This window comes from Phaenicophaeus curvirostris, chromosome 15 (assembly GCF_032191515.1).
Source record: "Phaenicophaeus curvirostris isolate KB17595 chromosome 15, BPBGC_Pcur_1.0, whole genome shotgun sequence".
Classification (NCBI taxonomy): domain Eukaryota; kingdom Metazoa; phylum Chordata; class Aves; order Cuculiformes; family Cuculidae; genus Phaenicophaeus; species Phaenicophaeus curvirostris.
In genome coordinates, this window is record NC_091406.1 from 19,148,818 (window position 1) to 19,162,295 (window position 13,478).

The 13,478-nt window shown below is 56.3% G+C and overlaps 2 protein-coding genes across 2 annotated transcripts in view; both read right to left on the reverse strand.

Moving 5' to 3' along the window:
- Positions 1 to 436: 436 nt before the first annotated feature.
- Positions 437 to 2,332, reverse strand: LOC138727275 (protocadherin beta-4-like). Its single transcript, XM_069869570.1, has one exon. The coding sequence runs from the start codon at positions 2,330 to 2,332 to the stop codon at positions 437 to 439; it is 1,896 nt and encodes a 631-aa protein (XP_069725671.1).
- A 3,371-nt stretch (positions 2,333 to 5,703) lies between these two features.
- The window catches only part of LOC138727276 (protocadherin beta-15-like), a 41,576-nt gene continuing 33,801 nt past the window's right edge, over positions 5,704 to 13,478 (reverse strand). The window contains exon 2 of the mRNA XM_069869571.1: positions 5,704 to 7,167. Within this exon, the coding sequence (XP_069725672.1) occupies positions 5,704 to 7,167 (1,464 nt within the window). The remainder of the gene's footprint in view (positions 7,168 to 13,478) is intronic.

The window sequence follows — 13,478 nt, forward strand, 5'->3', positions numbered from 1 at the left end:
ATTAAGTGACTGAGGGTGCCTTTTGTTTCGATTGTTGTTTTGAGGAGGAGAAAATATTTTTTCTGAGATAGAATTTGAGGAGAACCAATGAAGGCAGTTTCCAATGCAGATGAACTGTGCAGGAAAAATAGCCAGAGATCCCATCCTGTCAATAAGCCTGAAGCTTTTGGCTGTGCGGATTCCATCCTAGTTAAAGGAAAGACTATTGAAGTCTTCCCCAGAGAGCATCCCTGTGTTCTCTGGTAGCACATCCTCAGCAGTGAGAGGGCCTTGGGGAAAATCCTGTTCACCATCAGTGTCTCCGCCCAGGGCACAGTGCTGTGGTGGCAGGCTGGGCAGGATGGGCTTCAGGAACTTGAACTCGCTGTTGCCCGAGCCTGTTGTGAGGTTGATCTCGTAGCAATAGGGATGGGGTAGGGTCCCTGCAGAGGCTGCATCAGCCAGGCTGCTCGGAAAGTTGCTGGCAGCATAAAGCACATGTCCATCCTTCAGCACCCACCACAAACAGACCGGGGTCAGAGGCCTTCAGCAGGTGGTACGACAGCCACGAGTTCTGTCCCGAGTCAGCATCAACAGCCACCACTTTGGTGACCAGGTACCCTGCCTCAGCCGACATGGGCACCAGCTCGCTGGATGCTGGGCTGCTGTCCTGGGCTGGATGCAGCACCAGCGGCGCATTGTCATTCTCATCCACCACAACAACGTGGACAGTGACATTGGCACTGAGGGGAGGAGATCCTGCATCAGAGGCAATCACCAAGACCTCGAACTGTTTCAGCTGCTCGTAGTCCAGAGGTCGCAGCACAAACACGTGCCCATTCTCAGAGTTCACAGAGATGCAGGAGCAGGGAGGCTGCTCTGTGGTGAGAGGTGGTGCCAGGGAATAAGTCACCTTGGCATTGGGCCCAATGTCAACATCTGATGCATGGACAGTTCCAACGAGCATGGTGGGGACATTGTTCTCACGCACATACATGATGTATGATGTCTGGTTGAAGACAGGTGCATTGTCATTGACATCAGAGATGTCCACCATGAAGGTCTGGGTGGTAGTGAGAGGAGGTGACCCTGTGTCTGCTGCTGTGACAGTCAGGATGTACCGTGCGGTCTCTTCCCGGTCCAGTGTGGTCACAGTCACCAGCTCATAGTAATTCTTATAGGCTGGCCGCAGGGAGAATGACAGCTGCTCCTCAAGGGCACAGGTAATCTTCCCATTTTCTCCTGCATCACGGTCCCTGACAGAGAAGAGAGCAGCTACCGTTCCCGGTAACGCATTCTCAGGTAGGGGACTGTTCAAAGAACTCACCACCAGCTCTGGTGCATTGTCATTCACATCCAGCACCTCCACCAATACCTTACAGATTGCCGAGAGGCCCCCACCATCTGTGGCGCGAACACTGAGCTCATGTTGCTGTGCTGCCTCAAAGTCTAGGGACTTTGTGAGTTTTATTTCACCACTCATGGGGTCTATGGCAAATGCTGAGGAACTCTGGGCCATCCCTTGGCTGAACTGGTAGGAGATGTCCCCATTAGTACCCACATCCAGATCAGTTGCCACCACCCTCAGAACTACAGACCCTTCCGGGGCAGTTTCCAAAACTTGCCCCACATACAGCTCCTGTGTGAAGATGGGAGCGTTGTCATTTACATCCTGAACAACAATGTGGATTTTGGTGCTCCCACTCCTCGGGGGAGAGCCCCCGTCCAAAGCAATGAGACTGAAACTCATCTCTGCCTGCTCCTCTCTGTCTAGAGGCTTTTCCAATACCAGTTCCACATACTTCTTGTCCTTAATCCGACTCCCAAAGAAGACATTAAAGTACTCGTTCTCGGGAGAAATGCTGTAAGACTGGACACTGTTGCTACCAATATCCAGGTCCTCAGCAACCTCCACAGGAAAACGCAATCCCGGGTTGCTATTCTCCGCGATCCTAAGCGTGATCTGCTCGTCCGGGAAGCGGGGCGAGTGGTCGTTGACGTCCCGCACGGCCACCTCGATGCGGAAGAACTGCAGCGGGTCGGCCAGCAGCAGCTCCAAGGGCAGCGTGCAGGCGGGCGCCTGGGCGCACAGCTCCTCCCGGTCGAGCCTCTCGGCCACGACGAGGCGGCCGGTGGCGCGGTCCAAGCGCAAGCGCTGCCGGCCGTCCTCCGAGGCCAGGCGGGCGCGGCGAGCCGAGAGCTGCGCCGGGGCCAGCCCCGCGTCCTCGGCCACGTCGGCTACGAGCGAGCCGCTCGGCGCCTCCTCGGCTACGGAGTAGCGCAGGGGCTGGGAGCGAGCGTGCGGCAGCGAGAGGAGAGCAGAGAGACAAAGCACTTGCCTTGCGATCGCCATGGCGGGGCGGCGGGCGGGCTCCGGCGGGCGGCTCGGGCGCGCGGTCCTCGGCGGCGAGCGGCGCCCGGCAGCGGCGAGGGCGGCGGCGAGGGCGGCGGCGAGGGCGGGCGGGCTCCCTGGGGCCGAGTGCGGCTGGCGGCCCGGCAGCGGCTGGCCCGGGGCCCCGCTCGCCGCCGCTCGCCGCCGCCCGGCTGCGCTGCGCTGGGCAGGGCCGGGCCGGGCTCGGGCGCCTCCCCGCCCGCAGCCGCTCGGCGCCGCCTTGGCCGGGAGCTCCCCCCTGCGGGCCGCGGCGGGACTGCGCCTCCCGCCACCGCCACCGCCACCGCGCTTCCCTCTCGCCGAGACACACGCTCCGCGCTCCGCTCGCCGCACCCGGCGGCCTTGCAAGGGCTCCAGAGGGCTCTGTGCTCAGCGACCGGGCTGAGCTCCTGCCCCGGGGGGAGGAGGCGGCGCCGCAGGGCTGGGAGATAAAAGGCAGCGAAGCACACAGGGAGGTCACTAATTAGAGCCCCGGATACGCAAACGCTAACGGTCCGGAGCTAACGGAGACAGCAGGAAAGCCCAGGGATCTAAGGACACGCAGCGATGGCACATTAAAGGGACCATTCTCATAGACAATGGGAAGAGGTTCAGACAAAACCTTTTTAAACTAGAAGGCGGCATAAACATTGCCTTGGATGAACAGAAAGGGTCTCATGGGAAAGGGGAATTTTTTTCTGAAATGCACCGGAATTGTTCCCCCCGATTCCAAACAGAGGGACCGCTTGAAGGCTCCTTAAGCAGCATCTCTCGGACCTCAGCTTCCCACAGAAAATCGCCCTCCACCCTTCTCTGCCTTCTGAGAATGTCCTGCTTCCAAGTCGCACTGATTTCCCCTGCATAAAAACTACTCCACAATGCACGGATTGATCTTCGAAATTCTGCTCTTTGCGCTCTTCCCTCTTCTCCTCTCGCGGCACCGAGACCTGTCCTCAGATCGCGCTTTTTTCCCTGCGTAAAATCCACTCCGAATGCGCCGTTTGATATCTGAAATCCTGCTTGGAGACTGACTAGTGATCTTCCACACACCACACACACCCGAGCGACTTCCAAGAGGGTTTTTATTGCGTTAATTGACATCAGGCATTTGATTGTTTAAATGTGCTAGGACAGGAAATATCACATACACTTCACAGCTCTTTATCGATTAACGAAGGCAAAAGAAAACAGAAAGATACTCAACGCCCCGTCTTCTACAGTGCCTCAAGCCGAGTGTAAAAGCTTGTTTCACTGTAAAACTATAAACAGCACTTTTAGTTCCCTTCGACTTTATACTCAACAATCCGCAAATGTTACCTTGCACTTTACATTATAAAAGAAAACGAATACATTTCTTAAAACCCAAGCTTTATCGTTTGAGGAACCTGTGAACTACCGGTTAAAAGTGCGAAGACTGCCAGTATCAGTCGTTTCTAATGAAATCGGTTTTAACGGAGTGCAGAAAATGGAGACATGATTACAGTATGGTCTCCAAAGAAAAATAAACACAAAAAAGACTATGTAATAAAAAGCTCATTTTGAAGATGAGATTCCAGGTTTCAGTATTTCCCTTAATATTTAGAAGCAGTAACGCTCTCACAGTCATGCACGGAGTCTCAGAGCTATCAACATGCAACACAGTCCTCGTCCTCCATCTATGTCACAATTACAGAACACTTATATGAAGAAAACAATGCTGGAGAATGGGTTTGCTCTCTCGCAGAGAAACCTTGTTCTTCCCTGGTCCTTTTTTCGGTGTTGTCTCTGTGAGGACGTGGGCCAGGGACGACAGACACGTTCGCTTTCCCATTGCTTACAGAGCGGGAAGCCAAGAGTTTGGATCCATGAGCAGTCAGAAGAGTTGGGAATTTCAGTACCAAAGGGCACGGCTATGAAGAGGCCTTTGCACACCCAGGGCTCCTGTTAGGGGATGGACAAGGTTCCCCTGACCTGGATATAATGGGGCCCTGTCACAGCCAGAAGCTCAGTGCCCTGAAGACCCACAGAGCCTTGACAACAAATTATTCCTCCACACAGTTTCCCTCAATGCTCTATTGGGCATGTCTACAAACAGAAGAAATGGACCCAATCAACCTTACATCAGCCAAGGGACAACAGGAGAAAACACTGCTCAGCCTTTGAAAAACATTCACAGAGCTTTCCCAGAAGGAACATCTCTACAAAGACCCCAGTCTCCATACAGGCATTCAGGTGCTCTCTTTATTTCACTTCTGCACACAATATCCTGGTTTAAAATGGTACAGTTGATAACTGCAACACAACACAGTGGGAGGGCTTCTAAGCATTCCTTGCCAGTTAAACTATCCATTATTATAGAAGGGTGAGAGTCCTTCTTCAGAGGAATTGGCAAGACAATGGCCAAACACAGTTCACAAAGTAGAAGGAGAAAGGGTAAAACAAAAAATACAAATGCTATAACACGAATCCAGAAAAACAGATCAGGTCTGCTTCCAGCAGATAGCAATGAAGCTGTGGAAAGGTCCGAAAGGAATGTCCTGTAGAAACACATAAGAACTTCAGCTTTGCCATTCCATTCCATACCGGCAATGCCATGCTATGTATTTCCAAGGCAATCCCAAGGAGGCAGCCCACCCACACCACCCATATGGGTCAAAAGAAGATCTCGTGCACTTTACTGCTCTTCACTACACAAGATGAGACAGCATTACTTAGAGGCTCAACATGTCATTCTTACCTGCTGAGCTGGAATGCTGTGCACAACCATGTGTCCACAGAAGCATATTTCTGCTTCCCTGAGCAGCCTTTGTGCAGCATGTGCAGTCACACAATGACTGGACAGAAAGAGAGAGACACTACCAGGCAAAACACACAGACTCCACACATCTCAGAGGCATCCAGTACCCAGAGCAGAAACAGCTCCGTGCATGCATCACCTTCTAACACAACACTCACAAGTACTTTTCTGACCTTTTCTGACCCAGAATGAAGGCTACACGCATTTCAGCAAGGACCTTACAATTGAAATACACCACAGAATAAGAGATCCATGACCTTGGCCAACAGCAAGTGATAGAAGAACTACAGTGGTAGCAACGGAATGAAGCCCACTCTGAAAGCATCTAAGAAATGCTGGTAACAGAGCTAAAATATTTTATCACCATAATTAAGGAGACTATAGTTTCTTTTGTGGGTTTTTTTTTGGTGTTTTGGAGTTGGAGAGACGTTGTCTTCTGATTTTGGTAACTTCAGGGTGGGAAAAATGATGCAAATGGCACGGGCAGATTAACTCTAGGGAAACCATTGCCACAGGTTATAGCCTGGAGCGCTTCCCATCACCGAGGTCTGAAACCTCTGGCTGTGCTGAATCCACCCTAGTTAAAGGAAAGACTATTGAACTGTTCTGCAGAGAGCATTCCTGTGTTCTCTGGTGTCACATCCTCAGTGGTGAGAGGATCATGATGGAAATCCTGTTCATCATCAGTGTCCCTGCCTCTGGCACAGTGCTGTGGTGGCAGGCTGGGCAGGATGGGCTTCAGGAACTTGAACTCACTGTTGCCCGAACCCGTTGTGAGGTTGATCTCGTAGCAATAGGGATGGGGTAGGGTCCCTGCAGAGGCTGCATCAGCCAGGCTACTCGGCAAGTTGTTGGCACCATAAAGCACAAGCCCATCCTTCAGCTCCTTTCTCTTGCATGCTTTGCAAGTGATGAAGGTTGCCATGGATGCGAGGAAGAGCAGTGAGACAAAGACCAAGGAAATTATTAAATAGGTTGTCAGGGAGTCACCCTCATCCTCCATGTCCAGGCTGCTGTGTGGTAGTCGCACATCTGAGAAGTCATTGAGCAGAAGTGCACTCAGTGCTGCTGTGGCCGACAGCGGTGGCCGCCCATTGTCTCGCACCAGGATGATGAGCTTCTGCTTCACGGTGTCTCTCTCCGTCACTGGCCTCCTCAGACGCACCTCCCCACTTTGGGCACCAACCACAAACAGACCGGGGTCAGTGGCCTTCAGCAGGTGGTATGAGAGCCACGAGTTCTGCCCAGAGTCGGCATCAACAGCCACCACTTTGGTGACCAGGTACCCCGCCTCAGCCGACATGGGCACCAGCTCGCTGGATGCTGGGCTGCTGTCCTGGGCTGGATGCAGCACCAGTGGCGCATTGTCATTCTCATCCACCACAACAAGGTGGACAGTGACGTTGGCACTGAGAGGAGGAGATCCTGCATCAGAGGCAACCACCAAGACCTCAACCTGCTTCAGCTGCTCATAGTCCAGAGGTCGCAGCACAAACACGTGCCCATTCTCAGAGTTCACAGAAATGCAGGAACAGGGAGGCTGCCCTGTGGTTTGAGCTGGTGCCAGGGAATAAGTCACCTTGGCATTGGGGCCTATGTCAACATCTGAGGCATGGATAGTTCCAACCAGCATCGTCGGAATATTGTTCTCATGCACGTACATGGTGTATGATGTCTGGTTGAAAACAGGTGCATTGTCGTTGACATCAGAGACGTCCACCGTGAAGGTCTGGGTGGTAGTGAGAGGAGGTGACCCTGCGTCTGCTGCTGTGACAGTTACAATGTACCGTGCCATTTCCTCCCGGTCCAGTGTGGTCACAGTCACCAGCTCATAGTAATTCTTATAGGCTGGCCGCAGGGAGAATGACAACTGCTCCTCAAGGGCACAGGTAATCTTCCCATTTTCTCCTGCATCACGGTCCCTGACAGTGAAGAAGGCAACCACTGTCCCAGGTAATGTGTTCTCAGGGAGGGGGCTGCTGAAGGAGCTCACCACCAGCTCTGGTGCATTGTCATTCACATCCAGAACCTCCACCAACACCTTGCAGATTGCTGACAGGCCCCCAGCGTCTGTTGCCTGCACTCTGAGCTCCTGTTTCTGCACTGCCTCGAAGTCTAGAGGCTTTGAGAGTTTGATTTCACCGCTCTTGGGGTCTATTGCAAATGCTGTTTCACTCTTGCCAGCCTCTTGGCTGAACTGGTAGAAAATTTCCCCATTAGAACCTGCATCCTGATCAGTTGCCACCACGCTGAGAACCACGGTTCCCTCAGGGGCATTTTCCAAAACCTGACCGACATACAGCTCTTTTGTGAAGACGGGACCGTTGTCATTTACGTCTAGAATGACAATGCGGATTTGGGTGCTCCCACTCCTCGGGGGAGAGCCCCCGTCCACAGCTATGAGACTGAAACTCATCTCTGCCTGCTCCTCTCTGTCTAGAGGCTTTTCCAAAACCAGTTCCACATATTGATCGTCGTCATTCCGACTCCCAAAGGAGACACTAAAGTACTCGTTCTCGGGAGAGATGCTGTAAGACTGGACGCTATTGCTACCAATATCCAGGTCCACAGCCCCCACCACCGGGAAACGCGAGCCGGGACTGTTTATTGTTTCTGCGATCCTAAGCGTGATCTGCTCGTCCGGGAAGCGGGGCGAGTGGTCGTTGACGTCCCGCACGGCCACCTCGATGCGGAAGAACTGCAGCGGGTCGGCCAGCAGCAGCTCCAAGGGCAGCGTGCAGGCGGGCGCCTGGGCGCACAGCTCCTCCCGGTCGAGCCTCTCGGCCACGACGAGGCGGCCGGTGGCGCGGTCCAAGCGCAAGCGCTGCCGGCCGTCCTCCGAGGCCAGGCGGGCGCGGCGAGCCGAGAGCTGCGCCGGGGCCAGCCCCGCGTCCTCGGCCACGTCGGCTACGAGCGAGCCGCTCGGCGCCTCCTCGGCTACGGAGTAGCGCAGGGGCTGGGAGCGAGCGTGCGGCAGCGAGAGGAGAGCAGAGAGACAAAGCACTTGCCTTGCGATCGCCATGGCGGGGCGGCGGGCGGGCTCCGGCGGGCGGCTCGGGCGCGCGGTCCTCGGCGGCGAGCGGCGCCCGGCAGCGGCGAGGGCGGCGGCGAGGGCGGCGGCGAGGGCGGGCGGGCTCCCTGGGGCCGAGTGCGGCTGGCGGCCCGGCAGCGGCTGGCCCGGGGCCCCGCTCGCCGCCGCTCGCCGCCGCCCGGCTGCGCTGCGCTGGGCAGGGCCGGGCCGGGCTCGGGCGCCTCCCCGCCCGCAGCCGCTCGGCGCCGCCTTGGCCGGGAGCTCCCCCCTGCGGGCCGCGGCGGGACTGCGCCTCCCGCCACCGCCACCGCCACCGCGCTTCCCTCTCGCCGAGAGACACGCTCCGCGCTCCGCTCGCCACACCCGGCGGCCTTGCAAGGGCTCCAGAGGGCTTTGTGCTCAGCGACCGGGCTGAGCTCCTGCCCCGAGGGGAGGAGGCGGTGCCGCAGGGCTGGGAGATAAAAGGCAGGGAAGCACACCGGGAGGTCACTAATTAGAGCCCCGGATACACAAACGCTAACGGTCCGGAGCTAACGGAGACAGCAGCAAAGCCCAGGGATCGAAGCACACGCAGCGTTGGGACCTTGAAGGCACCATTTAAGAAAAATAAACACAGAAAAGGTGATGTAGGAAAAAGCTATCTTAAAGATGAGCATCCAGGTTTCAGTATTTCCCTTAATATTTAGAAGTAATTGAGGGGATTGAAACCACGGACTTCGAACTGATGGATCGAAGACATTTTATTGACTTAGCTGTTTCTTTATATACCCTTTTTGGTTACATAACTGGGTGCCCACGAGGGTATCTACAGTGTATTATTAGCTAAAGTTAACTGGCCACAAAGCTATATTATTGGTTAAAATACCGCGCATAATAAAAAAAGAAGTTACACAAAAATTGACTAAGTTGATAGTTCTCATACGTTGTTTTTCTGTCAGTTCGTACCTGATTCCACCGAACTAGCTCTTGTGTTCCTTTCAGCTGGCTTTTCTTTATCAGAAGACTGCCTCTGTTTTAGGGACTTCTCAGAGTTGCTCGGTATCAACTAGGCCCATAGCAGCAAGGCCTTCTTCTCTGTAAAATGTCTCCACAAGTAATAACGCTCTCACAGTCATGCACGGAATCTGTGAGTTATCGACATGCAACACAGTCTTCGCCCTCCGTCCATGTCACAATTACAGAACAGTTATATGAAGAAAACCAGGCGGTGGGGCCGTTACTCCCCTCTATTTCTTAACCTCTACGGTTTTGAGAACCAGGTCGAGGTCCGGCTGCCCTCCTCCTTTACATTGATAGGCTTGATCTAAGGGCAACGCTCAGAGCTGGATGCAGAGGAGCGCGAGAAGTGAGGACTTGGAGGGCAGCTGAGACGAGCCTGATCCTCCTAGGAGGCCCGCAGCAGCAGCTCTCAGACACTCTCTAAACTAGAAGCTGGCATAAACATTGCCTTGGATGAACAGAAAGTGTCCCATGGCAAAGGGCAATTTTTTTCTGAAATGCACCGGGATTGTTCCTCCCGATTCCAAAGACAGAGACTGCTCGAAGGCGCTTTAAGCAGCATCTCTCGGACCTCTGCTTCCCACAGAAAATCGCCCTCCACCCTTCTCTGCCTTCAGAGGATGTCCAAGTCGCTCTGATTTCCCCTGCATAAAGTCTACTCCACAATGCACGCATTGAGTCTCGAAATTCTGCTCTTTGGCGCCCTTCCCTCTCACAGAGCCTCGCGCTGCTCCTCTCATTGCACCTAGAGCTGACCTCAGATCACGCTTTTTCCCCCTGCATAAAACCCCCTCCAAATGCATCGACAGATTCCTGAAATCCTGCTTGGAGACTGACTAGTGATCGCACAGACACCACACACACACGAGGAAATTGCTAGGTGGATTTTATTGGGTTAATTGACTTCAGGCATTTGATTGCTTAAATGTGCGAGCAACGGGAAGTATCACATACACTTTATAGCTCATTACGGATTAATGAAAGAAGAAAACAGAAAGCTGCTCTACGCTCTGTCTTCTACAGTTCGTCAAGCAGAGTGTAAAAGCCTGTTTCACTGTAAAACCACAAACAGCACTTTCAGTTCTCTACTACTTTATACTCAACAATCCGGAAATGTTACCTTGCACTTTACCTTATAAGAGAAAACGAATACATTGCTAAAAGCCCACGCTTTACAGTTTGAGGAACCAGCGAACTCTTGGTCACCTGGTCTTTACTCCTGGAGTAAAGAGACTGAAGACACGATTCCAGAACGCTCTCAGAAGAAACACAAACACAGAAAGGTGATGTAGGAAAAAGCTATCTTGAAGATATGCTTCCAGATTTCAGTATTACCCTTAACATTGAGAAGTAATAATGTTGTCATTGTCGTGCACGGAGTCCCGAGGTAATCAACATGCAACACAGTCCTCGTCCTCCATCCATGTCACAATTACACAACACTTATATGAAGAAGACAATGCTGAAGAGGAGAACGGGTTTGCTGTCTCACAGAGAAACCTTGTTCTTCCCTGGTCCTTTTTTTGGTGTTTTCCCTGGGAGGACGCTGGCCAGGGACGACAGACACGCTCGCCTTTCCTCTCGTTTACTGAGTGGGGAGCCAAGGGTTTGGATCAGAATTGCCATGGAGCTCCTTCCCCCTGTTTGCAGTGCAAGCTGCTTCCGCACGTCTGCGAGCCGTGTCTGCGGAGATGGGAGCTCTGTCCTGCAAGAACGGAGAGCGCAGGTTGTCATTTGTGCGTTGGAGGGAGACAAAAGCGAGGGACTGAAAGGACCCGTCAGTCACTGCTGTACGGAGAACGCTACTGTTCCCTTTCCAGAGACAGAGGAGGTGGAACCAGGAGGTGGAGACCCTCTCTTCCTTAACCTCGATGGTTTTGAGAACCTGGTCGAGGTGCAGCTGCCCTCCTCCTTTGCGCTGATACACTTGATCTAAGGGAAATCCTCAGAGCTGGATGCCCAAGACCCCCATAAGTCAGTACTTGGGGAGCAGCTGAGCCTTAACAGATCCTCCTGGGACGCCCCCACCAGCGGCTCTGAGACTCTCTCCGCCCTCTCCTCCCGACCCTGGGGCTCCTCCACCCACAGAGCCACAACACCGAGACTCCCCACGTGAGCGACACCCCGAGCCCCCCGCGCTGCTCCCTCCCCGCTCCCCGCCTCGCCCCGGCCCGGGCAGGTCCCTCACCTCTGCAGCCCGGTCGCCGTCGTCGCCGAGGTTGGCCGCCTCCGTGGAGCAGAGCGAGCTCCGCTGCTCGGCCGGGCCGGGGGGCAGCCCGGCGGGGAAGCAGGGCAGGAGGGGCCCGAGGAAGCGCAAGTCGCCGTCGAGGCTGCCGGCGGCGAAGCAGACGTCGTAGACGGAGCTGCGGGGCAGGGAGCCCGCGCTGCTCGGCGGGGCGGACTGCGGGAAGGCGGGCAAGCTCTCGGCCGCGCTGCGCCGGGCCCGCCGCACCTTGGCCGCCACGGCGGCCCCCGCCGTGGCCAGGAAGAGGGCGGACACGCAGGCCAGGCAGACGGTGAGGGAGAGGGTGAGCGGCCCCTCGGGCTCGGCGGCCGGCGCCTCCTCGGCGCCCCGCAGATGGGCGTCGGAGAAGCCGCCGACCAGGGCGATGCCGAGGGTGGCGGTGGCGGAGCGCGGCGGCCGCCCGCGGTCTCGCACCAGCACGACGAGCCTGTGCCGGGGCGCGTCCCGCTCCGCCACGGCCCGCGCCGTGCGCACCTCGCCGCTGTGCGGCCCCACGCGGAACAGCCCCGGCTCCGTCGCCTTCCACAGCTCGTACGACAGCCACGCGTTCTGCCCCGCGTCCGCGTCCACCGCCACCACCTTGGCCACCAGGTACCCGGCCTCGGCCGAGCGCGGCACCAGCTCGCCCGCCGCCGCGCCGCTGCTCTCGGCGGGCGGGTGCAGCACCACGGGCGCGTTGTCGTTCTCGTCGCGCACCACCACGCGCAGCACCGCCTGGGCGCTCAGCGGCGGCGAGCCGCCGTCGGCAGCGCGCACCGCCACCTCCAAGGCGCGCACCTGCTCGTAGTCCAGCGGCCGCAGCAGGAAAACGGCGCCGCTCTCGGCGTTCACCGACACCGCGGGCTGCTCCGCACCCTCCTGCCGCACCAGCGCGTATCTCACGCGCCCGTTCGCTCCCGCGTCGGCGTCCGTGGCGCTCACGCTGCCGATGCGGACCATGGGGCCCTCGTTCTCCGACACCGACGCCGTGTAAACCGCCTGCGTGAACTCGGGCGCGTTGTCGTTCACGTCCGACACCTGCACCCGCAGGCTCGCCCGGGAGCTCAGCCGCCTCCTGCCCCGGTCCGCGGCTCTCACCGTCACGTTATACTCTGCCGTCCGCTCCCTGTCCAGCGCCGCCGTCGTCCTCAGCTCGTAGTACTCATCCCCGCCGCCCGTCAGCATGAAGGGCGAGTCCCCGTCGATGGAGCACTCCGTCCTGCCGTTGTCGCCGGAGTCGCGGTCCCGCACGCTCAACAGGGCCACCACGGTGCGGGGCGGCGCGTCCTCGGGAATGGAGACCGACTGGGAGGTGAGCGTTATCTCCGGGGCGTTGTCGTTCACGTCCAGCACCTCCACCTGCACTTTGCAGTGCGCAGACAGACCCCCGCCGTCGGTGGCTGTCACCACCATCTTGTGATGCTTCTCTTCCTCGAAATCTACGTTTCCGGCCACCCGGATCTCCCCGGTGTCAGGGTTCAGCTCGAAAAGCTGCTGGGACCGCTCCGATATGTGGCTGAAACTGTATCGCACTTTCCCGTTGGACCCTTCGTCGGGATCCGCGGCCGCGACTCTGACCACCAGCTGCCCCGGGGGGCTGTTCTCGGCCAATTGCACCTCGTAGACCTCCCGACTGAACACCGGGGTGTTGTCATTAGCATCCACCACGATAATCCGCACCTGAGCAGTTCCCGACCTGGGTGGGGAGCCCCCATCTGTGGCGATAAGGAGTAAATTCAGTCGTGGCTGTTCTTCCCGATCCAGTTGCCGTTCTAGGACTAGGTCCACATAAGCTACTTCACCTTTCTCTGTTCCCGCATCGAGGGAGAAATGTGAATTAGACTCGAGGCTGTAGTTCTGCAATCCGTTCTGGCCCACGTCCTTGTCCCGGGCGCTTTGCAGAGGGAAACGGGATCCAGGAGATGTCGTTTCCAGAACTTCTAAAACCACCTCCTTCTTCGGGAAGACGGGGGAGTTGTCGTTAACGTCAAGAACCTCCAACTCCCCTCGGATCAGCTCCAAGGGATTTTCAAAGAATATCTTAAAGGAGACGGTGCAGGTATCGCTCTGCGGACACATCTTCTCTCGGTCCAGAGAC